At 51.0% G+C, this 26,485-nt stretch overlaps 1 protein-coding gene across 1 annotated transcript in view; it reads right to left on the bottom strand.

Moving 5' to 3' along the window:
* Nucleotides 1-26,485, bottom strand: part of LOC311224431 (RNA-binding protein Musashi homolog 2-like) — a 211,487-nt gene that overhangs the window by 134,873 nt on the left and 50,129 nt on the right. Inside the window, exon 6 of the mRNA XM_084309417.1 lies at nt 690-795. Within this exon, the coding sequence (XP_084165543.1) occupies nt 690-795 (106 nt within the window). The remainder of the gene's footprint in view (nt 1-689; nt 796-26,485) is intronic.

The following is a 26,485-nucleotide window of genomic DNA, read 5'->3' on the forward strand; positions in this document are numbered from 1 at the left end:
TAAGAATAGTTACAATCTTTCAAATTTGTGGTGCCGATTCATGCTCCCTGGCCTAGAGGAAGAACTCTTTAGATTTTGGTGACCCCATGACCGTTCCTCTAGTAGTGCCACCATCAGGCCAAACAATAGCTTTTTGTTCTAATCTTTAGAATGTGCACATTCATCACCGCTGGAGGAAGAAGCCTATTGATTTTGGTGACGCCATGACCTCTACCGCCACTATCAGACCAAATGTTACTGTACGTTTTCACATAAGTGTATCTCTAACAGCTTTCATCCGAATCGTTCAAATCTGCAGCACACATTCATGACCCCAGGAGAAAGACACCTCTTGATATTGGTGACCCCATGACCTTTCCTCTAGCGCCACCATCGGGTCAAATGCTCAATAGTCAAATGATACGATCTGTTCCGATTCATCTGGCTCACGTGGCGCATTCTCACAAAACTAAAAACATCACCTACTCCTTAACGGCTCAAAATGAGAGGCGCGGTCACAGACGGTGCACCAAGAAGTCGGGCAGTTCGGGGACAAACCCGCTGTCTGCCACGGTCTAGTTTAACATTGAAACGAATGTACGCATTTAGAACGTTCTCTACGGAGCAGAAAAGTCAAACGAGGTGAACACTATCTTCTCTCCCTTCTTCCAGGAATGACTATACCGTGACCGCAGTATAGGCCGACTGACCGTGAGTCGGTGTGTATATGTACGTGATCTCAATCAGAGCCGGGCGCTGCAGACGGCTGAAGGCCTCGCAGGCGGTGTCAGGTTTCTCTTTAGCGCTGCGTGCACTCTGCGGAGAGCTGCGCTCGGATGAATCATTAAGGCAAAGAGGGCTCCGGCGTATATAAAAATACTCGACAGGCCTGGAACAAACTCACACACACACACACCACACACACACACACACACACACACAAACCAACAACCCACACACACACAACCCCTCCACCCCCACCCCGCACCTAGCTAAATATAGAACTTTTTCCATGCGGTGGCAAAGTCACCGCAAGGACACGAGAGAGAGAGAGAGAGAGAGAGAGAGAGAGAGAGAGAGAGGAGAGAGAGAGAGAGAGAGAGTCACCCACACACACACAGTCACACACATACACCCCGAGGTAGAGAGGGTGTATCAGTGAGAGAGAGAGAGAGAGAGAGAGAGAGAGAGAGAGAGCGAGAGAGAGAGAGAGAGAGAGAGAGAGAGAGAGAGAGAGATAGATAGAGGCCCTGTACTGATTTAAGCTAGCTCGCTAGCAACACAGTGCAGTCGGTGCTGCAGTGCTGTGGGCGCGCAGACGAGATGACACGTCACAGCGGGCCGGCTCAGAGTGTGGCCAGGCGTGATAGGGGGGGGGGGGGGGGCATGGAAGGAGGGCTTAGCGGACCTCGTCTCTTCTGAAGCCTGGCGAGCGACAGCTCAGCCATCCGGAGGTGGGAGGCGGGCGGAATGTGAAGTGATGGAATCATTTTTCAGGTGCCCCGCGTCCGCGCCCTCTCCACCAACACCCCGCCCCCCCCGCCTGGCCCTCCCGGAGATGTTTTGACAGTGTTTATTAGCCTCCAAAGAGAAACGATAAGGAGGTCGCAGGGGTCACTAACCACTGGAAAGCACCCGATACACTTCATTTCACTACACACACACCGCTGTTCCGCTTTCAGCCTCATTCTCCCAGGTACCAGACACACCGGGAGGAGGGGCAGTGTTGTGTGTGTGTGTGTGTGTGTGTGTGTGTGTGTGTGTGTGTGTGTGTGTGTGTGTGTGTGTGTGTGTGTGTGTGTGTGAGAGTGAGTATGACAGAGAGAAGAGAGAGAGAGAGAGAGAGAGAGAGAGAGAGAGAGAGAGAGAGAGAGAGAGAGAGAGAGAGAGAGGTGGAAAGTGGAGGTGGAAAGAGAGAAAGTGAGACAGAGAGTGAGTAAGGTGAAAAGAGGGGATAGAGAGAGGGAGAGAGAGAGAGAGAGAGAGAGAGAGAAGAGAGAAGAGAGAACAGATTCGTCAGGGTATGAAGAGCGTGCATAATTCATAGGCCTGTTACTGGAGATGATGTTGCACATCTTAAGAGAGAGATCAGAGTCAAGAGAGAGAGAGCGAGAGCGAGAGCGAGAGAGAGAGAGAGAGAGAGAGAGAGAGAGAGAGAGAGAGAGAGGAGAGAGAGAGATCAGAGTCTCGATGGAGACCTTAGCTGGGAGAGTTCCCCTTTACAGCTATTCTCTGGAGACAGAGTTGAACCGGCTCACACTCACACACACACTTACCACACACACTGTACCACACACACTGTACCACACACTGTACACACACACATGTACCACACACACTGTACCACACACTGTACCACACACACTGTACCACACACACTGTACCACACACTGTGACACACTGTACCACACACACTGTACCACACACACTGTACCACACACTGTACACACACTGTACACACACACTGTACCACACACACTGTACCACACACACTGTACCACACACTCACACACACACTGTACCACACACACTGTACACACACACACTGTACCACACACAGGAGCGAAATTAACTTTTTGACTCACCGGCCAGTGGCGGGTAGATGGGAAGAGTCTACCCGCCAAGCATATTTCTTACCTGCCAAAATTTTTTTGATTAAAAAAATATATATATATATTTTATATAAAAAAATTTTTTAAATAAAATATATAAATCATACTTGTAGTTGTATTATCTGCGAGACATCGCCACCACGCAATAAGTCAAAATGCTTGCTATCTGCAAACAGCTCCACTGTCTGTGTGTATACTTGAGTAGCCTCCAGCTCCAGCAAGGATTCTCCGGCCCTGCAGCTAGACCCTATATTCAGCTAGACCCTACATTCAGCATGCAAGGATTCTCCGGCGATGCAGCTGGACCTATTTATAACGTTACCGTTCTTTTGTCAAATCACATTCAACATGCCCTCAGCTAGAATACGCATTCAATCAATGTTATAAGACATTGATATCAGGAGCTATCTGTAGCTACTGCTAGCCCGGTAGATAACGTTTAAGACAATTTAGTTTACTGGGACATATGGATCAACGTGAGCTAGCTAAGCTAGCTAACGAGGGACCGGAGGTATTATGCACTCGAGTAGACTATTGCTGGAGCATTTGTTGATATCAGCAGCTATCAGTAGCTAGCCAGCTAGATACCGTTAGACAATGCCTCGTCATGTATTAAACTAAAAGTGAATAGTTGACTGGGTCATTGTTTAAACAGTAACGTTAGACTCTTGGAGGTCCGATATAGACTAGAGCAGATCGAAGTAAACAAGCCGAAATGATAGCTTCCGATTGGTCATTTGCTTTTTTTCTCATGAAACCAGTCACGTCACTCTACTGTGATTGGACCTAGTGCGATGTGGGACTTGTAGTTTTTTAACGATCTCGCGGCGGAGAAAAAAAAGACGAGCGGCTATAATCTGTACTCGCACAAGAGTATCGTTATGAAGTTATGAACTACACGTCTACACGCCACACGGCGGGCAGCCCTCTAAGTGTCATGCGCCAAAGGTAAAAACAGCGGCGGGCTTTAGTTTCGGTCCCTGACCACACACACACTGTACCACACACACACACACACACACACACACACACTGTACCACACACTCACACACACACTGTACCACACACACTGTACCACACACACTGTACCACACACACTGTACCACACACTCACACACACACTGTACCACACACACTGTACCACACACACAGGGGAGGAAATTAGGCCACTTTACTGGCCAAATGCTGGTATTTTTTACGTTTGGCTGGTAAAAAAAATCAGATACCCGCCAGTTGGCTGGTAAGCCAAAAAGTTTCCTCCCCTGCTGGCGAGTATACAAAAAAATAAAACATTCTGCAATCACTGCACTGGCAAACGGTGCGCGTCTTCTGAGTGTTCGCTTTAGTTGACAGTGCCACGAGAGCACTGCACAAGACCACCCGCGGACATATAATGTTTAATAAACATTTGCGCAGTACTGGCCAACCCGCGGACATATAATAATAAAAGTCCCGCGGTACTAGGCTAGCCATCAGGAGCACTCGCAAACAGATAACGTTAAACACAGCAGAAGATGGAAAACAGACCGACTGACCAACGGGGAACTGCATCCAACCCTAGTACAACCCTCGAGTATAAGTTAATAAGGACACATTTAAATCACAGAGGTGTAATGTTAGTCTACTGGAACTGTATACAGTGGTTAGCTTCTAGTTAGCGTTTTAGCTATAGCTGCTTGCTAGCTAACGTTAGCCCCGTGTGCTCAAAGCAGCCAGCTAGGTGTATCTGTTATGACTATAATGTTTCCAAAAAAGCACCGGACTACGACGTAAGGTTAGACATTTTATTTCATGCTCAAAAGCCCCTGGCTTGCACATCGCAGTCACGAAAGGGGCTAGCTCAACCAGTGCACTGTGCACAACAGCACACCAACCCAACTGACGTTACCACAACACTTGACGGTACTTCACAGCACTGTCGTAAGACCACCGTGCTGTCTTAAAGGCACAGTGTGCCTACCCAGATGCATACACAACATTGACACGGCTTGACATACAAAGAAGTAATTATCACAATTAGCGATTTTTTTTGTCTGGTAAAAAATCTGTTTGGCTGGTAAAAAAAATCAGATACTCGCCAGTTGGCTGGTAAGCCAAAAAGTTAGTTTCCTCCCCTGCACACACACACACTGTACCACACACACACTGTACCACACACACACACACTGTACCACACACTCACACACACACTATACCACACACTGTACCACACACACACTGTACCACACACTCACACACACACTGTACCACACACTCACACACACTGTACCACACACTCACACACACACTGTACCACACACTCACACACACTGTACCACACACTCACACACACACTGTACCACACACTGTACCACACACTGTGCCACACACACTGTACCACACACTCACACACACACTGCACCACACACACTGTACCACGCACACACACACACACACACTGTACCATACACACTGTACCACACACTCACACACTGTACCACACACACTCACGCACACACTGTACCACACACACTGTACCACACACTCACACACACACTGTACCACACACACTGTACCACACACACTCACGCACACACTGTACCACACACACACACACACACACACAGATACACAAGAGCGGCCGTATGAATGAAAGAGGTGACGACATCGGCCACTTCCTGAAAAATAATGGATATACTGTACCGAGCTATTTTAAAGCAAATGCCCACCTACACACACAATCAAGGACTTCTGTTCACTTTGCAGTCACTCCACCCCCTGCAGTGTCCCAGAATAGCAGCCCATTCATATTTTAAGGCCTGTGTGTGCGTGTGTGTGTGTGTGTGTGTGTGTGTGTGCGTGTGCGTGTGCGTGTGTGTGTGTGTGTGTGTGCGTGTGTGCGTGTGTGCATGTGTGCGTGTGTGTGTGTGTGAACAGTGTGGAAAGATATGACGTCAGGCTGGAGAAGCGAGCCTCTTCTCAGCTGCGAGCACACAAGCGAGGGCCGTGGGAGGTGGGGAGACGCTCAGAACTAGAGCACAGCTTGGCAATCCCTGCCCGCCTTTGTGACGTCTTCCCATTGATATTTCCTGCATGTTTCACTATCCTCTCTAAACAGCTCTAGCGCTGGAAAGGTCGAACGCTCCGTCATCGTCACGCAGGACGTTTCGTTAGGTTTCGTTGAGGGATACATATTTACTATTATCGACGGCGGCCCCGAGGCTCTCGAGTAGGTGTGAGTAAGAGTGACGACCCGAGACTCGAAACAACCAGACGTAAAAAACCGGGCTCCTTCTCAGGCCATGTTCAGAGAAGACCCTTCTGCCCACTTGTCCCCTCGATGGCTTGATCTCGTGACCTGATGTGGAAGTGCGTCTCCAGCGCCGGCTGCAAAGTGGCCGTGGCCTCCCCCGGACGCGGCCGGCGACGTATCCGCGCTGTAACCTAGCGCGCCTCTCAGGGCACAAGATACAACTCTGTTTCTTATTTTTTAAACGTGTATAGACCGGTTTCAAACTCAACAACAACATAAACATCCTAAATGGACCCGAGTGTATTTCCCGTCGCGGTGTTTGCCGATACGATAGACAGCAGGAAGTACACCACGGCCCCGACTGTTCCCTAGCAACGGAATTCCAGCGACACCCGTCCATATGGTTTTGGAACGTCGCCAAATGGCCATTCCAAATCTGAGTGCTCACCGTCTCAAATGTCAATTTAACCAAAGGCAAACGAGGGAGCACTTTCGAAACGCTCCATCTCAAGTGGCCACTTCATCGGGTCTGCGGAGGGGGGAACGACTCAAATATAGCCTCCACCCTCGGCCCGCGAGTGCCCCCGTAGCCCAGAGCGCACGATAACGCATTCTGGGGAGCCTACCGAGGGCCCCCCCCCCGTGCAGCCGAGATAGACAAAATGCCGGGGTCTAAAATAACCTTGTTTTGAGCAGTCATTATCATTGGAAACTCCAGCGGGCTGGAAATCTATACCATTACAGCCAAACAATCTTACGGTGAGGCGGCGGGGAGAGAGGAGGCATCCATGCAAAACTGAGCGCAGCGGGGGGAAGAAAATCCAATGTCAGTGGCGACGTGGAGGAGAGAGGACTCAGCCACTTAAAAAAACACTCACACGCGCTTACTGTATCAAATTTGACTCGGGAGGGAGGGAGGGAGACTCATTTTTATTTATTTATTTTTTTAGAACTAAAGACAATTTGAAAATGTGAACAGCTAAATATAAACATGCATAACTGCCGCGGTTGATAATGTTAGCGAGCGTGTGGCGTTTGCAGAAACGACTGCTAAATACTGGGGAGGAGAGCGGCTAATCACATTGTGCGCCTCGAGGACGCTCTTCGCGGGACGGGGAGTGCGCGGGACGGGGATGGGGGGGGAGTGACGACTCTAAACCACGGGTTGAGGCGGCGACAAAGAACGGGTTACACACTATCTCACACTTACAGGGAGAACTCTTAAATACATTTAAAAATAAAAAGAACCCCAAGAAATTGAAAAAGCCTTGGTTTAAATTACAGAAGAGAACACCTGAGTTGGGTCTTGAGGTTGAGGTAGGGGGGGGTGGAGAGAGAGAGATAGAGAGACAGAGAGAGGGAGAGAGATAGAGAGACAGAGAGAGAGAGAGAGAGAGAGAGAGAGAGAGAGAGAGAGAGAGAGAGAGAGACAGAGAGACAGAGAGACAGAGAGACAGAGACAGAGAGAGAGAGAGAGAGAGAGAGAGAGAGAGAGAGAGAGAGAGAGAGAGAGAGAGAGAGAGAGAGAGAGACAGAGAGAGAGACGCTTTCCGCCGATTCAATTCCTGCTAATTAGTGCAGCTTGTTGCTCGGTAAAGGAATCGGGGGATTCATTGACTGGATACACTGTGTTTAAGGCCTGCAAATTACCCCCCAGATTCACTTTCCTTGGGCTGGCAGCGCGGAGCAGAACGCCTTCCCTTCCCGGCACACAGGACCAGCTGCACTGTGAGCAAACTGGGGAGGGGGGGGGGGGTTGGGAGCTCCCTGCACTTCAATGGGCATTTGAGGAAGCAGCCGGTTACTGATTAGATTTATCTGGGAAAGGAATCAAAATCATTATCTGTGATCATTCTCACAACAGGCTTTTTTTTTTTTTTTTGTAACACTACAGTACACCGGTTACACTGTTTTAGGAATAAAAACAAAAAGGAGAAGTTTGGGGTAATAAATGTGGTTATACTGAAGAAGGAAATTCATTCATTCTTCTTCCTTTCGAGCCTGGCGCTCTCTGAATAGACTCAGAACACTCCCAACACTACAAGTGCATAAGGAGACCTTGATATAAAAAAAAATCTAATATCTATTTCTGGGGAGGGGGGGGGGGGGGGGATAAAAGATGAAAAGAGACCTCTGTGCCTTGTGCAGTGACTAAACTCCTGCTCTCATCTCCCGTCTCTCTCATCTCTCTCAGCTGCATCCCTCCTCACCGTCCTACTGTCTCCATAAATATAGAAAAGTAGGTGGAGAGGGTGGACTGCTGCTCGTGGAATGGGCAGAACGGGGCAGCTCTTCCAGGTGCGTCACGTCAAACGGATGTGAGGCGAGACCTGAACCCACCAACGCAGTTGTCAGATCTAAGGCACGGAGGATCTTCTTACATAGAGCAGGTGGCTCCATGTGAGACCAGACCTGTGTGTGTGTGTGTGTGCGTGTGCGTGTGCGTGTGTGTGTGTGTGTGTGTGTGTGTGTGTGTGTGTGTGTGTGTGTGTGTGTGTGTGCCTGTGTGTGTGTGGGCTGACCAGAGAAGGGCCAGGGTCGGGGTCTGCAGGCCTGGCTGGGCCTTTAATCTTCCTGCTATGGCCTGACGACGGGAGCCACTGGACGCCTTTGAAGCCTCAGCTTCCATTAGCTTTCAACGTGATGGGATTGTTAGGACCCTGGAGCCCGTCGCTATACGCCGCCTTTGAACATCCCCAATTTCCCCCCAAAGTAGGAGCCGCGAAAAAAGGGATAAATGAACCCGGTTCTGGAGAGAATGAGCGAGCGAGAAGAGTGCACGTGAGAAAGAAGAATGAAAACAAACCAGAAAAAAAAGAAAAAAGAAGGAGAAAGTGTTTGAACATGGGAGGTTCGCTCTCAAGCTCCGTCTTAGGCAAGTTCAAGGGGGTTTGTGTCTGCCTTTGATGCTGGAAGAGATACGACAGCTGACAGATAGGAAAACACGGCCTCGGCTTACTAAGACAACAGCCAGACAAACTGTCAGGGCGACGTGCCGTCGGGAAGGTCCGCCGCGCCGCGCGCACCTGTGGACCGGGAGACCGCTGACCCCCGACGCCCCCCTCGTGTGAGGCTCCCACTGAACTGCATTTCAACAGCCGGGTTATCGAGTCGACTCCGCTGGCAGTCGGGAGTCATCGACAAACCCGGCAATCATCCGGGCCGGCAGGAAACTTTTATAGGGTAAACTTTGCCGCAGGTCCTCAGGCACTTTTCCAAGGGTAAGTGAGAAAATGTGATCATAACACTAAAAGTAGGTTTAGCCCGGCGTTCGTATTCAAAGTTGATGAATGCCGTTTTGTCATTTGATTTTGTCACCAATTGGCACCGTGTCAGGTGTCCTATAAATATGGAGGAGAGTGCACTGGCGCCTAGTTCCTGTGTATCGGATCCCATTAGGCGTCCCGAGATAACAGAGCCAGTGTTTATCCGAAGCGCGGAGACGTCTAAATGAAAATGTAAACGGCTACCTCGAGAGGAGCCAACAACTGGCCCTGATGGTTTTAACCACCCCACCATCCACCCACCCACCTGCGTACCGAGACCAATACCCACTCCCAAACACCGCTGTGGCTTACATATCAGCACCGGCAAGGCTGAGCCAAGCCAAACAAGGCAGGATTAGAATGTCAAGTGCCAAGCTCTGGGATCCTTGAACACACAAATATCGCCGTCGGTGCGCGCCAATTACCACAAACATCTCCGGGGCTGGTGTTTAGAGAGAGTGGACGGGGCGGCCGAGGGGAGAGGACATCGCACGGCGAGGCCAAAGTGGGGGGACGAGCGACGACAAAGGCCACGAGGTTCATACGTTCCCTGGGGCTGGATCTCTGTTCAAAGGCTGAAACTTTGAGAACTTTGAAAGCGCGATCGACCGACTGGAACCAAAACATAAACCTAAGTTATGATGGAGCTTGCCCCCACACACGGCATTAACCCTTTCACTAACACACTACCCAAAGGGTTAACCCTTTCACTGTGACAATACAGAAGGTTAACCCGTTCACTGCCACACGACATGGCGTTAACCCTTTCACAACCACACTACAGAAGGTTAACCTTCTGTAGTGTGGAAGTGAAAGGGTTCAAGTGTATCAAGCTCGAGTTGTCGCATTAGGGTTCGGAGTCCGGGGTGATACTCTTCCTGCTCAGCTTAAGCTACACTGAGCGCGGGAGGCCAAATGGATGTGGTGGCATTGAACCATGTCAAGAGGCACGGCCATGAAATGGAAAAAAAAGGAACAACATTCAAATCCAAACTCTAAAAGATACACACCACCACCCCCCCCTCTCCACACAGCTCCCTCCCCTCTGTTCGGGACATGTGTACATCGCACAGAGCCGCGTGCGCCGCGGTCGAGGAGGCAGGATGACCTAGAGGTGAAAGAGGCCGGTCGGTAACTGAAAGGTCGCTGGTTCGAGGGAGGAGGGTGTATTCCAGCTGTGAGCTGATGACTGAAGGGTGCCTGGGTATTACATCTACGGTGCTCACCGTCTCTGCCTAAGTGCCCTTGAGCAAGGCACTGATCCCCAAAACTGCACAGTGGACGACCCCACTGTGCTCTGACCTCTCTGGTGAAACGTGTGTGTGTGTGTGTGTGGGGTGGGGGTGGGGGGGGGGGCTGTGTGTACGTGTCACTAGGAGGGATGTGGGGAAAAGGCGCATTTCAATTGCCGTGTGTACATTGACAATGAAATGATCTCCTTCCGTCTCCCAGGTAAACTGCTGCGGCGGAGTCAGGAACAACGGTGTTTGCGCTCTCCTCCCATGCTCAGGCCGAGGGGCAGGATCACACGCCACACCGAGCCTGCAGAACATCCTGAGAACCCTGAGAACCCTGAGAACCCTGAGAACATCCTGAGAACCCTGAGAACCCTGATAACATCCTGAGAACCCTGAGAACCCTCAGAACATCCTCAGAACCCTCAGAACCCTTCGCCCTGCGGTTCCTTCTAAATTCCGTTTCATCTTTCTCTCTCTAGCAGTTATTTCCTAAGACATTTTAATTTTTTTTTATAAAAATGATAGTGATGCACCGATGCGAAAATTGTGGCCGATACCGATAACCGATATTAATATTGCTGTTCTGGTCAATACCGATATTTACCGATGTCGATATCTCTGTATAGAAAACACTTTTATTATGATATCAAATAAAGAGCTATTTTCCAAAACAAATTTTCTTATTTTCAGAAATTACTGATATTTTGAAACTATTTAAGGCCAAAACATGTACAAAAATGAAAATCGGCCCATATCGGCCCTATCTTGATATCGGACCGATACTGATGTGTAAAAAAAAAAAAAAAAAAAGCCATATCGGCCGATATTATATCGGCGGCCGATATATCGTGCATCACAAAAAAATGATGATGTTGTCAAGAATGTTTTGCCTGATTCACAAAAATATATATATATATATATTTTACTATGAAGAGTTTTGAGTGCAAAAGAGAAAGAAAAGCATTTTGAATTCAGCAGCACGGTAACCTCTGCATTGGCCCAAACTGAGATTGTCACTTCACCGTGATGCACCGTAGGCGCTTCCGCTGAGGGGCTGGGTCAACACTCTGCCGCCCGCTAAAACTACCGCCGGGCTCGTTCAACAGAAACACTCATTTATTTTCAAATAGGCAGAGCAAATGTGCCAATAGAAAAAGCTCAAAGCTCAATTATTTACTGAATAATGGCCGGCTCGTCGCTGCCACCATCACTCACTATACAGTCGAACCAGATGGGAGCCATTGCGGGGAAAGGAGCCATTGATGAGGAACGTGGTAATGGTAATGGTAATGCTTTTGAGAGAGACAGAGGAGGGGGGGGGGGGGCGTGGAGGGGGGGGGGGGGGGGTTTGATAAAAAGAAAAAAGAAAATGAACTGGGGGACAAAGTAATCTCTGCCGAGATTGACAGAGAATAATAGAGAGGGGGGCGTTGATTGGTGGGTGTTAAACGCCTGTCGTTGACAGACTCACTCCTGCGCGCGCGTTTTCAATTGTCGAAAATCCTCCCAGAGTCGAGGTAATGCTCTGACAAAATATTTAAATATAAAAGGCAGACTATTACTGAATAAGTCATGAGGCTGTCACCTACACTGTCAGAGGGCCGCCGCCCGCACCCAGCTCAAATGTGCGCCTTGTTTCCCCCGATATAGTCCTGACAGTGGAACAGGCGAGTGAGAAGGCTGGTAAACACACATAGGGAGAATCTTAATACACCACTCGGATGCAAGGTATCATGACTAACAGAGGGTGTGTGGTGGTGGTGGTGGTGGGGGGGGGTCTATTTGTTACGAGCCGCCGCGATGGGAACTGACAGAGCCAATCGAAATGCATTCGTGTTTAATGATAATAGACCTGCGACAGATGACAGCACGCCGTTCCTCATTGCGGTCGCACCGTTTGCTGACGACTAACGATTATACGACACATAAAAACACATAAAACCTGGGGATCAACCCTATCTGTTCCCGCTGTCGCGCCGCCGCAGACAGCTGACTATTAGCTCCGGCTCGTCTGCGACCCCCCCGAGCGGGGCTCCCGCACCTCCCCTCGCACCGCGATCTGTTGACGAGACAACAAGGGCCGCCTGGAGAGAGCGGGTCTAAACTAAAGCATGAAGTGTAGGAGACATCTCCCGCCGCATCGCTCGGCGAAGTTCAAGAGTCCTCTATTAGGTGAAGGGGAGCACCGAGGCAGGGAGGAGAGGCTGCTCTCTCAGTGTCGGATCGGTCAGGTGAGTGAGTGGGGGGGGGGGGGGGGGGGGCGGGGGCGGGAAGCCTTCCCTCAACTGCACAGAGAGTGCAACACTTTGACAGACCTGTAATCACAGTCAGGGAGGAAAGGAGAGGAGGAGGAGGTGGTGGTGGTGGTGGAGGAGGGGGGTGACATCAGGAAGACAGAAAGGGGAAGGAGGTTGTTGTCTGAATGGGTGCAGGGGAGAGGAAGGCAGTGGTAGGAAGAGCGAGGAAGCAAGAGGGTCTCGCACAGTAACTCGGCCTCTGCTCTCAGCTGGTAGAGAGACAGTAGCTCTCAGCTGGTAGAGAGACAGTAGCTCTCAGCTGGTAGAGAGAGAGACAGTAGCTCTCAGCTGGTAGAGAGAGAGACAGTAGCTCTCAGCTGGTAGAGAGACAGTAGCTCTCAGCTGGTAGAGAGAGAGACAGTAGCTCTCAGCTGGTAGAGAGACAGTAGCTCTCAGCTGGTAGAGAGAGAGACAGTAGCTCTCAGCTGGTAGAGAGAGAGACAGTAGCTCTCAGCTGGTAGAGAGAGAGACAGTAGCTCTCAGCTGGTAGAGAGACAGTAGCTCTCAGCTGGTAGAGAGAGAGACAGTAGCTCTCAGCTGGTAGAGAGAGAGACAGTAGCTCTCAGCTGGTAGAGAGACAGTAGCTCTCAGCTGGTAGAGAGAGAGACAGTAGCTCTCAGCTGGTAGAGAGACAGTAGCTCTCAGCTGGTAGAGAGAGAGACAGTAGCTCTCAGCTGGTAGAGAGACAGTAGCTCTCAGCTGGTAGAGAGAGAGACAGTAGCTCTCAGCTGGTAGAGAGAGAGACAGTAGCTCTCAGCTGGTAGAGAGACAGTAGCTCTCAGCTGGTAGAGAGAGAGACAGTAGCTCTCAGCTGGTAGAGAGAGAGACAGTAGCTCTCAGCTGGTAGAGAGACAGTAGCTCTCAGCTGGTAGAGAGACAGTAGCTCTCAGCTGGTAGAGAGAGAGACAGTAGCTCTCAGCTGGTAGAGAGACAGTAGCTCTCAGCTGGTAGAGAGAGAGACAGTAGCTCTCAGCTGGTAGAGAGAGAGACAGTAGCTCTCAGCTGGTAGAGAGACAGTAGCTCTCAGCTGGTAGAGAGAGAGACAGTAGCTCTCAGCTGGTAGAGAGAGAGACAGTAGCTCTCAGCTGGTAGAGAGACAGTAGCTCTCAGCTGGTAGAGAGAGAGACAGTAGCTCTCAGCTGGTAGAGAGAGAGACAGTCAGCTGGTAGAGAGACAGTAGCTCTCAGCTGGTAGAGAGAGACAGTAGCTCTCAGCTGGTAGAGAGACAGTAGCTCTCAGCTGGTAGAGAGAGAGACAGTCAGCTGGTAGAGAGAGAGACAGTAGCTCTCAGCTGGTAGAGAGACAGTAGCTCTCAGCTGGTAGAGAGACAGTAGCTCTCAGCTGGTAGAGAGACAGTAGCTCTCAGCTGGTAGAGAGAGAGACAGTAGCTCTCAGCTGGTAGAGAGACAGTAGCTCTCAGCTGGTAGAGAGAGAGACAGTAGCTCTCAGCTGGTAGAGAGACAGTAGCTCTCAGCTGGTAGAGAGAGAGACAGTAGCTCTCAGCTGGTAGAGAGACAGTAGCTCTCAGCTGGTAGAGAGAGAGACAGTAGCTCTCAGCTGGTAGAGAGAGAGACAGTAGCTCTCAGCTGGTAGAGAGAGAGACAGTAGCTCTCAGCTGGTAGAGAGACAGTAGCTCTCAGCTGGTAGAGAGACAGTAGCTCTCAGCTGGTAGAGAGACAGTAGCTCTCAGCTGGTAGAGAGAGAGACAGTAGCTCTCAGCTGGTAGAGAGAGAGAGAGTAGCTCTCAGCTGGTAGAGAGAGAGACAGTAGCTCTCAGCTGGTAGAGAGAGAGACAGTAGCTCTCAGCTGGTAGAGAGAGAGACAGTAGCTCTCAGCTGGTAGAGAGACAGTAGCTCTCAGCTGGTAGATAGAGAGACAGTAGCTCTCAGCTGGTAGAGAGACAGTAGCTCTCAGCTGGTAGAGAGAGAGACAGTAGCTCTCAGCTGGTAGAGAGAGAGACAGTAGCTCTCAGCTGGTAGAGAGACAGTAGCTCTCAGCTGGTAGAGAGACAGTAGCTCTCAGCTGGTAGAGAGAGAGACAGTAGCTCTCAGCTGGTAGAGAGACAGTAGCTCTCAGCTGGTAGAGAGAGAGACAGTAGCTCTCAGCTGGTAGAGAGAGAGACAGTAGCTCTCAGCTGGTAGAGAGACAGTAGCTCTCAGCTGGTAGAGAGAGAGACAGTAGCTCTCAGCTGGTAGAGAGAGAGACAGTAGCTCTCAGCTGGTAGAGAGAGAGACAGTAGCTCTCAGCTGGTAGAGAGAGAGACAGTAGCTCTTAGCTGGTAGAGAGACAGTAGCTCTCAGCTGGTAGAGAGAGAGACAGTAGCTCTCAGCTGGTAGAGAGAGAGACAGTAGCTCTCAGCTGGTAGAGAGAGACAGTAGCTCTTAGCTGGTAGAGAGAGAGACAGTAGCTCTCAGCTGGTAGAGAGAGAGACAGTAGCTCTCAGCTGGTAGAGAGACAGTAGCTCTCAGCTGGTAGAGAGAGAGACAGTAGCTCTCAGCTGGTAGAGCGAGAGACAGTAGCTCTCAGCTGGTAGAGAGACAGTAGCTCTCAGCTGGTAGAGAGAGAGACAGTAGCTCTCAGCTGGTAGAGAGACAGTAGCTCTCAGCTGGTAGAGAGACAGTAGCTCTCAGCTGGTAGAGAGAGAGACAGTAGCTCTCAGCTGGTAGAGAGAGAGACAGTAGCTCTCAGCTGGTAGAGAGACAGTAGCTCTCAGCTGGTAGAGAGAGAGACAGTAGCTCTCAGCTGGTAGAGAGAGAGACAGTAGCTCTCAGCTGGTAGAGAGACAGTAGCTCTCAGCTGGTAGAGAGACAGTAGCTCTCAGCTGGTAGAGAGAGAGACAGTAGCTCTCAGCTGGTAGAGAGACAGTAGCTCTCAGCTGGTAGAGAGAGAGACAGTAGCTCTCAGCTGGTAGAGAGAGAGACAGTAGCTCTCAGCTGGTAGAGAGACAGTAGCTCTCAGCTGGTAGAGAGAGAGACAGTAGCTCTCAGCTGGTAGAGAGAGAGACAGTAGCTCTCAGCTGGTAGAGAGACAGTAGCTCTCAGCTGGTAGAGAGAGAGACAGTAGCTCTCAGCTGGTAGAGAGAGAGACAGTCAGCTGGTAGAGAGACAGTAGCTCTCAGCTGGTAGAGAGAGACAGTAGCTCTCAGCTGGTAGAGAGACAGTAGCTCTCAGCTGGTAGAGAGAGAGACAGTCAGCTGGTAGAGAGAGAGACAGTAGCTCTCAGCTGGTAGAGAGACAGTAGCTCTCAGCTGGTAGAGAGACAGTAGCTCTCAGCTGGTAGAGAGACAGTAGCTCTCAGCTGGTAGAGAGAGAGACAGTAGCTCTCAGCTGGTAGAGAGACAGTAGCTCTCAGCTGGTAGAGAGAGAGACAGTAGCTCTCAGCTGGTAGAGAGACAGTAGCTCTCAGCTGGTAGAGAGAGAGACAGTAGCTCTCAGCTGGTAGAGAGACAGTAGCTCTCAGCTGGTAGAGAGAGAGACAGTAGCTCTCAGCTGGTAGAGAGAGAGACAGTAGCTCTCAGCTGGTAGAGAGAGAGACAGTAGCTCTCAGCTGGTAGAGAGACAGTAGCTCTCAGCTGGTAGAGAGACAGTAGCTCTCAGCTGGTAGAGAGACAGTAGCTCTCAGCTGGTAGAGAGAGAGACAGTAGCTCTCAGCTGGTAGAGAGAGAGAGAGTAGCTCTCAGCTGGTAGAGAGAGAGACAGTAGCTCTCAGCTGGTAGAGAGAGAGACAGTAGCTCTCAGCTGGTAGAGAGAGAGACAGTAGCTCTCAGCTGGTAGAGAGACAGTAGCTCTCAGCTGGTAGAGAGAGAGACAGTAGCTCTCAGCTGGTAGAGAGACAGTAGCTCTCAGCTGGTAGAGAGAGAGACAGTAGCTCTCAGCTGGTAGAGAGAGAGACAGTAGCTCTCAGCTGGTAGAGAGACAGTAGCTCTCAGCTGGTAGAGAGAGAGACAGTAGCTCTCAGCTGGTAGAGAGACAGTAGCTCTCAGCTGGTAGAGAGAGAGACAGTAGCTCTCAGCTGGTAGAGAGACAGTAGCTCTCAGCTGGTAGAGAGACAGTAGCTCTCAGCTGGTAGAGAGAGAGACAGTAGCTCTCAGCTGGTAGAGAGAGAGACAGTAGCTCTCAGCTGGTAGAGAGAGAGACAGTAGCTCTCAGCTGGTAGAGAGAGAGACAGTAGCTCTCAGCTGGTAGAGAGAGAGACAGTAGCTCTTAGCTGGTAGAGAGACAGTAGCTCTCAGCTGGTAGAGAGAGAGACAGTAGCTCTCAGCTGGTAGAGAGACAGTAGCTCTCAGCTGGTAGAGAGAGAGACAGTAGCTCTCAGCTGGTAGAGAGAGACAGTAGCTCTTAGCTGGTAGAGAGAGAGACAGTAGCTCTCAGCTGGTAGAGAGAGAGACAGTAGCTCTCAGCTGGTAGAGAGACAGTAGCTCTCAGCTGGTAGAGAGAGAGACAGTAGCTCTCAGCTGGTAGAGCGAGAGACAGTAGCTCTCAGCTGGTAGAGAGACAGTAGCTCTCAGCTGGTAGAGAGACAGTAGCTCTCAGCTGGTAGAGAGAGAGACAGTAGCTCTCAGCTGGTAGAGAGACAGTAGCTCTCAGCTGGTAGAGAGAGAGACAGTAGCTCTCAGCTGGTAGAGAGAGAGACAGTAGCTCTCAGCTGGTAGAGAGACAGTAGCTCTCAGCTGGTAGAGAGACAGTAGCTCTCAGCTGGTAGAGAGACAGTAGCTCTCAGCTGGTAGAGAGAGAGACAGTAGCTCTTAGCTGGTAGAGAGACAGTAGCTCTCAGCTGGTAGAGAGAGAGACAGTAGCTCTCAGCTGGTAGAGAGAGAGACAGTAGCTCTCAGCTGGTAGAGAGACAGTAGCTCTCAGCTGGTAGAGAGACAGTAGCTCTCAGCTGGTAGAGAGACAGTAGCTCTCAGCTGGTAGAGAGAGAGACAGTAGCTCTCAGCTGGTAGAGAGACAGTAGCTCTCAGCTGGTAGAGAGAGACAGTAGCTCTCAGCTGGTAGAGAGACAGTAGCTCTCAGCTGGTAGAGAGAGACAGTAGCTCTCAGCTGGTAGAGAGAGAGACAGTAGCTCTCAGCTGGTAGAGAGACAGTAGCTCTCAGCTGGTAGAGAGAGAGACAGTAGCTCTCAGCTGGTAGAGAGAGAGACAGTAGCTCTCAGCTGGTAGAGAGAGAGACAGTAGCTCTCAGCTGGTAGAGAGACAGTAGCTCTCAGCTGGTAGAGAGAGAGACAGTAGCTCTCAGCTGGTAGAGAGAGAGACAGTAGCTCTCAGCTGGTAGAGAGAGAGACAGTAGCTCTCAGCTGGTAGAGAGAGAGACAGTAGCTCTCAGCTGGTAGAGAGACAGTAGCTCTCAGCTGGTAGAGAGAGAGACAGTAGCTCTCAGCTGGTAGAGAGAGAGACAGTAGCTATCAGCTGGTAGAGAGACAGTAGCTCTCAGCTGGTAGAGAGACAGTAGCTCTCAGCTGGTAGAGACAGTAGCTCTCAGCTGGTAGAGAGAGAGACAGTAGCTCTCAGCTGGTAGAGAGAGACAATAGCTCTCAGCTGGTAGAGAGACAGTAGCTCTCAGCTGGTAGAGAGAGAGACAGTAGCTCTCAGCTGGTAGAGAGACAGTAGCTCTCAGCTGGTAGAGAGAGAGACAGTAGCTCTCAGCTGGTAGAGAGAGAAACAGTAGCTCTCAGCTGGTAGAGAGAGAGACAGTAACTCTCAGCTGGTAGAGAGAGAGACAGTAGCTCTCAGCTGGTAGAGAGAGAGACAGTAGCTCTCAGCTGGTAGAGAGAGAGACAGTAGCTCTCAGCTTGTAGAGAGACAGTAGCTCTCAGCTGGTAGAGAGAGAGACAGTAGCTCTCAGCTGGTAGAGAGAGACAGTTGCTCTCAGCTGGTAGAGAGAGAGACAGTAGCTCTCAGCTGGTAGAGAGAGAGACAGTAGCTCTCAGCTTGTAGAGAGACAGTAGCTCTCAGCTGGTAGAGAGAGAGACAGTAGCTCTCAGCTGGTAGAGAGAGAGACAGTAGCTCTCAGCTGGTAGAGAGAGAGACAGTAGCTCTCAGCTGGTAGAGAGAGAGACAGTAGCTCTCAGCTGGTAGAGAGACAGTAGCTCTCAGCTGGTAGAGAGAGAGACAGTAGCTCTCAGCTGGTAGAGAGAGAGACAGTAGCTCTCAGCTGGTAGAGAGAGAGACAGTAGCTCTCAGCTGGTAGAGAGAGAGACAGTAGCTCTCAGCTGGTAGAGAGAGAGACAGTAGCTCTCAGCTGGTAGAGAGAGAGACAGTAGCTCTCAGCTGGTAGAGAGAGAGACAGTAGCTCTCAGCTGGTAGAGAGACAGTAGCTCTCAGCTGGTAGAGAGACAGTAGCTCTCAGCTGGTAGAGAGACAGTAGCTCTCAGCTGGTAGAGAGAGAGACAGTAGCTCTCAGCTGGTAGAGAGAGAGACAGTAGCTCTCAGCTGGTAGAGAGAGACAGTAGCTCTCAGCTGGTAGAGAGACAGTAGCTCTCAGCTGGTAGAGAGACAGTAGCTCTCAGCTGGTAGAGAGACAGTAGCTCTCAGCTGGTAGAGAGACAGTAGCTCTCAGCTGGTAGAGAGAGACAGTAGCTCTCAGCTGGTAGAGAGAGAGACAGTAGCTCTCAGCTGGTAGAGAGAGAGACAGTAGCTCTCAGCTGGTAGAGAGAGACAGTAGCTCTCAGCTGGTAGAGAGAGAGAGAGTAGCTCTCAGCTGGTAGAGAGAGAGACAGTAGCTCTCAGCTGGTAGAGAGAGAGACAGTAGCTCTCAGCTGGTAGAGAGAGAGACAGTAGCTCTCAGCTGGTAGAGAGAGAGACAGTAGCTCTCAGCTGGTAGAGAGAGAGACAGTAGCTCTCAGCTGGTAGAGAGAGACAGTAGCTCTCAGCTGGTAGAGAGACAGTAGCTCTCAGCTGGTAGAGAGACAGTAGCTCTCAGCTGGTAGAGAGACAGTAGCTCTCAGCTGGTAGAGAGACAGTAGCTCTCAGCTGGTAGAGAGAGACAGTAGCTCTCAGCTGGTAGAGAGAGAGACAGTAGCTCTCAGCTGGTAGAGAGAGAGACAGTAGCTCTCAGCTGGTAGAGAGAGACAGTAGCTCTCAGCTGGTAGAGAGAGAGAGAGTAGCTCTCAGCTGGTAGAGAGAGAGACAGTAGCTCTCAGCTGGTAGAGAGAGAGAGAGTAGCTCTCAGCTGGTAGAGAGAGAGACAGTAGCTCTCAGCTGGTAGAGAGAGAGAGAGTAGCTCTCAGCTGGTAGAGAGAGAGAGAGTAGCTCTCAGCTGGTAGAGAGAGAGACAGTAGCTCTCAGCTGGTAGAGAGAGAGAGAGTAGCTCTCAGCTGGTAGAGAGAGAGACAGTAGCTCTCAGCTGGTAGAGAGAGAGACAGTAGCTCTCAGCTGGTAGAGAGAGAGACAGTAGCTCTCAGCTGGTAGAGAGACAGTAGCTCTCAGCTGGTAGAGAGAGAGACAGTAGCTCTCAGCTGGTAGAGAGAGAGACAGTAGCTCTCAGCTGGTAGAGAGAGAGACAGTAGCTCTCAGCTGGTAGAGAGAGAGACAGTAGCTCTCAGCTGGTAGAGAGAGAGACAGTAGCTCTCAGCTGGTAGAGAGACAGTAGCTCTCAGCTGGTAGAGAGAGAGAGAGTAGCTCTCAGCTGGTAGAGAGAGACAGTAGCTCTCAGCTGGTAGAGAGAGAGACAGTAGCTCTCAGCTGGTAGAGAGAGAGACAGTAGCTCTCAGCTGGTAGAGAGAGAGACAGTAGCTCTCAGCTGGTAGAGAGAGAGACAGTAGCTCTCAGCTGGTAGAGAGAGAGAGAGTAGCTCTCAGCTGGTAGAGAGAGAGACAGTAGCTCTCAGCTGGTAGAGAGAGAGACAGTAGCTCTCAGCTGGTAGAGAGAGAGAGAGTAGCTCTCACCCAGACTATTCCTGCTGCTCCAGCAGGGCAACACCACAGGACAGCCGTTTGAGACGGAACACAGTCCATTTCGATCAAACCGCCACCTGTATTAGGGTCCAACCATAAGGCTTGCCAGTTGGCCCGAGGCCTGCGGGAAGTCGCGTTGGGCTCGGGCCAGTAAGCTAATGTCGTCACTGGCCCAATTGAGACGAGGCTTGCTGTGGCTCTCGCTCTACGGCGCTGGTATTACATGCACACATTTTGCCCCTAAAATGATTAGGGTTGGAATGGGATTGCATGAAAGGAAAAGTCTGGTTATCAATTTAAGCTTGCCCTCGTGTGTTGATTCAGGCTATATTCCAGTCGTCTGATCGGAAACCAAGAAGATAATCTCTCCGCTGCACTTGGACGATAGGCCGCAGCGTGGGGAGGAACAGTGGAAACAGCATCGGGGCCAGTGGTGACGTGAGGGGAAAGTGTCCACGTTGGCCCCCGGGTCGGGTGACATGCTGGGCCTGTTGAGCACGGCCAATCCGGTTATTCTCACTGAAGTTGAGATAAGCATGGTTTATCTAAGTGTGTCTGACTCTTAACTACCGAAACCTACACGGACTACAACGTATGACAGTTAGGGCACCACCTTGTGTGTACTGCACCTTGTGTATACCTTTTACTTATAGTATATATATATATATATATATATACAGTATATTCAGATAAAAAAAATGTATTGCCTAATCCTATATCTATTGTAAAGTATAATATAACCGATGCGGCATACAGACCCTCATATCTGCACCTTTGTTTACACCGTTTATTTTTCTCATAATTTTATATTCAGACAACATTTTATTGCCTATTTTTTTTGTATCCACTTTTTCTCCTCATTTTCTATTTTTCTCCCATCCCAATTTCGTGTCGCCAATTCTCCCCTCCCCTGTCTTGAACGTTGCTCGACTATGCCCCCCCCACTGGTAGTTTGTTGTGAGGATAGAAGCCTTGCATCACGTGTCCCCTCCGGTACACGAGGAGGCAGCCTGTCGCATCTTTTCACCTGTACAGCGCGGTCTCTCAGTGGCGAGGAGTAACGCGTGGGAGGCTCACGCTGCCCCCGCTACTTCCTGTCTCTGCTGTGCAGGCGTCACCAGGAGTCGCTGTCCACAACGTCCGATCCCCACCCATCGACTTCCACCCGCTGACTCTGCCAAATGAGCAGGTACGACGGCCGGCCCAAGTCGAAGGCAATGCTGAGACTGGGATTCGATACCGGAGTCTCTTGCATTGGTGACGAGCGCAATCTCCACTACGCCACCCAGCCGCTTGATTGCCTATATTTATGTTTTTCTACCATTGGCATTACCCTGCCCGTACCTGTACCTCCCCCTCCCCCATGTTGCTTTGACGCCCGGATTTCCCCCAAAGGGATCAATAAAGGAATACCTTATCTTATGTTATCTTTATCTTAAATTACATATCGTGTCAAAACAGCGTTTGACATGAATAAGCTACGTCACACAGGAGGGGGAGAAAAGTTGTGTTCAATTTGAGATTAACCAAATTTCAAAAGGCAGGTTTCAGCATTCAATAAAAGCACTGGTGTTTCAAAAGGAGCGCTGAATCCCACATGTACAGTAGATGCCGATGCCAAGTGATTTATGGAGCGCCTCCGCGGCGGCTCGGTGTTGTTGGCAGCCTGCGGAGGGAGGACAGTGGGAGCCGGGGACGAGGGGCTTCTCCTCCCCGCTTCCTCCCTGCTCCACGCACGAGGAGGCAGTGGGTTTGTTTAAGAGCTACAGTGGGAGGGAGAGAGCGCGGCTGTAAGCTGTTGATGATGCAGGAGATAAAGTCCTGATCTCAGACCAGCTCTGATCAGAGAGCCCACCGTGGTCCGTCCCTGTGCTGCTGGTCTCAGCCCTGCTCTCTCTCTCTCTCTCTCTCTCTCTCTCTCTCCACCCGCCCTACTGACAGCTCAGGCCTCAGCCCTGCTCTCTCTCTCTCTCTCTCTCTCTCTCCACCCTACTGACAGCTCAGGCCTCAGCCCTGCTCTCTCTCTCTCTCTCCTCTCTCCACCCTACTGACAGCTCAGGCCTCAGCCCTGCTCTCTCTCTCTCTCTCTCTCCTCTCTCCACCCACCCTACTGACAGCTCAGGCCTCAGCCCTGCTCTCTCTCTCTCTCTCTCTCTCTCTCTCTCTCTCTCTCTCTCTCCACCCACCCTACTGACAGCTCAGGCCTCAGCCCTGCTCTCTCTCTCTCTCTCTCTCTCTCTCTCTCTCTCTCTCTCTCTCTCCTCTCTCCACCCGCCCTTCTGACAGCTCAGGCCTCAGCCCTGCTCTCTCTCTCTCTCTCTCTCTCTCTCTCTCTCTCCTCTCTCCACCCGCCCTTCTGACAGCTCAGGCCTCAGCCCTGCTCTCTCTCTCTCTCTCTCTCTCTCTCTCTCTCTCTCCTCTCTCCACCCGCCCTTCTGACAGCTCAGGCCTCAGCCCTGCTCTCTCTCTCTCTCTCTCTCCTCTCTCCACCCTACTGACAGCTCAGGCCTCAGCCCTGCTCTCTCTCTCTCTCTCTCTCTCCTCTCTCCACCCTACTGACAGCTCAGGCCTCAGCCCTGCTCTCTCTCTCTCTCTCCTCTCTCCACCCTACTGACAGCTCAGGCCTCAGCCCTGCTCTCTCTCTCTCTCTCTCTCTCTCCTCTCTCCGCCCTACTGACAGCTCAGGCCTCAGCCCTGCTCTCTCTCTCTCTCTCTCTCTCTCTCTCTCTCTCTCTCTCTCTCTCTCTCTCTCTCTCTCTCTCTCCACCCACCCTACTGACAGCTCAGGCCTCAGCCCTGCTCTCTCTCTCTCTCTCTCTCTCTCTCTCCTCCCGCCCTACTGACAGCTCAGGCCTCAGCCCTGCTCTCTCTCTCTCTCTCTCTCTCTCTCTCTCTCTCTCTCTCTCTCTCTCTCTCTCTCTCTCTCCTCTCTCCCACCCTACTGACAGCTCAGGCCTCAGCCCTGCTCTCTCTCTCTCTCTCTCTCTCTCTCTCTCTCTCTCTCTCTCTCTCTCTCTCTCTCTCCTCCCACCCTACTGACAGCTCAGGCCTCAGCCCTGCTCTCTCTCTCTCTCTCTCTCCTCTCTCCACCCGCCCTACTGACAGCTCAGGCCTCAGCCCTGCTCTCTCTCTCTCTCTCTCTCTACCCTACTGACAGCTCAGGCCTCAGCCCTGCTCTCTCTCTCTCTCTCTCTCTCTCTCTCTCTCTCTCTCTCTCTCTCTCTCTCCACCCACCCTACTGACAGCTCAGGCCTCAGCCCTGCTCTCTCTCTCTCTCTCTCTCTACCCTACTGACAGCTCAGGCCTCAGCCCTGCTCTCTCTCTCTCTCTCTCTCTCTCTCTCTCTCTCTCTCTCTCTCTCTCTCTCTCTCCTCTCTCCACCCACCCTACTGACAGCTCAGGCCTCAGCCCTGCTCTCTCTCTCTCTCTCTCTCCTCTCTCCACCCGCCCTACTGACAGCTCAGGCCTCAGCCCTGCTCTCTCTCTCTCTCTCTCTCTCCACCCTACTGACAGCTCAGGCCTCAGCCCTGCTCTCTCTCTCTCTCTCTCTCCTCTCTCCACCCGCCCTACTGACAGCTCAGGCCTCAGCCCTGCTCTCTCTCTCTCTCTCTCTCTCTCTCTCCTCTCTCCACCCGCCCTACTGACAGCTCAGGCCTCAGCCCTGCTCTCTCTCTCTCTCTCCTCTCTCCACCCACCCTACTGACAGCTCAGGCCTCAGCCCTGCTCTCTCTCTCTCTCTCTCCTCTCTCCACCCTACTGACAGCTCAGGCCTCAGCCCTGCTCTCTCTCTCTCTCTCTCTCTCTCTCTCCTCTCTCCACCCTACTGACAGCTCAGGCCTCAGCCCTGCTCTCTCTCTCTCTCTCCTCTCTCCACCCTACTGACAGCTCAGGCCTCAGCCCTGCTCTCTCTCTCTCTCTCTCTCCTCTCTCCACCCGCCCTACTGACAGCTCAGGCCTCAGCCCTGCTCTCTCTCTCTCTCTCTCCACCCTACTGACAGCTCAGGCCTCAGCCCTGCTCTCTCTCTCTCTCTCCTCTCTCCACCCTACTGACAGCTCAGGCCTCAGCCCTGCTCTCTCTCTCTCTCTCTCTCTCCTCCCGCCCTACTGACAGCTCAGGCCTCAGCCCTGCTCTCTCTCTCTCTCTCTCTCCTCTCTCCACCCTACTGACAGCTCAGGCCTCAGCCCTGCTCTCTCTCTCTCCTCTCTCCACCCGCCCTACTGACAGCTCAGGCCTCAGCCCTGCTCTCTCTCTCTCCTCTCTCCACCCACCTCACTGACTGACTGACTGGATGTATGACTGACTGACTGTCTGTCTGCCTGTCTGCACAACAGGCATGCCATGGTCACCATTGCATTCACTGGCGCGGTCTCTCACACTTGAGAATACACACACAGACACAGGGAGGGAGGGAGAGGGGGAGGGGGAGAGAGGGAGAGGGAGCGAGAGAGGGAGAGAGAGACAGACCTCAGACCAACTCCTATCCGATCTCCTGGGGGGTCATCAAAGCAAAGCAGGCTATTCTCAGTCGTCGCTCCACACTGGTGGAACTAACTCCCCACCAGTCAGCTGAAACCTGGCCAAGTTTCCATTGTCGACTATAAACACACCTCTTCAAACAATATCTGAGAGAAAGTTAAAAAAAAACAAATCTTCTTACTGTATTTTACTATTATGTACCTTACTACTATGCTACTATACTTATACTACTACCTATTAGGGCTGTACCGAATGACATATTTTTTACATTCAAAGCTTCTATTGAAGTTTTCAAATGAAGCTTTGAATGTCTGTCATCATATTTTATGACGTAATCATAAATAAATGTATTATAATAATAATAATTTAAAATAAAAATTTAAAAATCCTCAAACTAAATCCTCAATTTGAATAAAGTGATTAATCTGATTAAATGAGTAATATTTCTTTAATGAATATAACTAGTCAGTTTCGTCAACATAAATAATCCAATAAGGGCACGGTTGGTACGAAAGTGATGGTGACGTCTTGATGGAGCGCTGAGCGCCAAGCGGATGCAGACAGGCTACATCATTATAAATGTTTTATTTACATTTTATGACGAGTCATATACTATAATACTATATTAGTATAGCCTAATCTTTATCTGACTGCAACTGTGAAGAAAACCCCATGTACCCCTCCTGCTGACTTGTTCACCATTTGTAAGTGGCTTTGGATAAAAGAGACAGCTAAATGACTAAATGTAAATGTAGAAAAACGAGGGCACAATGAGGAAAAAAGGTTAAAATATATATAAATAATTAGCATGGCCGAAGGAGGAGAGCACCAAACGGTTGAAGCTACTAGGTCTCCTAAAGCCTGGGCCTGTAAACCTACCTCCGCTTGTTAAACACTAAACAAGCACACGCACACACACTCGTACTCTCTCTCTCCCCAAGGCTAACAAGCTAAAACAGTCCTTCAGCCTCACAATCCCTTCCCCAAACAGGCGGAGGAGAGAGAGGTGACACAGCAGAGGAGAGAGGGATCAGAGCTGGAGGAGAGAGAGGTGACAGAGGAGAGAGGGATCAGAGCTGGAGGAGAGAGAGGTGACAGAGGAGAGAGAGAACAGAGCTGGAGGAGAGAGAGGTGACAGAGGAGAGAGGGAACAGAGCTGGAGGAGAGAGAGGTGACAGAGGAGAGAGAGGGAACAGAGCTGGAGGAGAGAGAGGTGACAGAGGAGAGAGAGGTGGCAGCAGAGGAGAGAGGGAACAGCAGAGGAGGAGAGAGAGGTGACAGAGGAGAGAGAGGGAACAGAGCTGGAGGAGAGAGAGGTGACAGAGGAGAGAGAGAACAGAGCTGGAGGAGAGAGAGGTGGCAGAGGAGAGAGAGGGAACAGAGCTGGAGGAGAGAGAGGTGGCAGCAGAGGAGAGAGGGAACAGAGCTGGAGGAGAGAGAGGTGGCAGCAGAGGAGAGAGGGAACAGAGCTGGAGGAGAGAGAGGTGACAGAGG

The sequence above is a fragment of the Notolepis coatsorum genome (assembly GCF_963971535.1).
Source record: "Notolepis coatsorum genome assembly, chromosome: 1".
NCBI classification, from domain to species: domain Eukaryota; kingdom Metazoa; phylum Chordata; class Actinopteri; order Aulopiformes; family Paralepididae; genus Notolepis; species Notolepis coatsorum.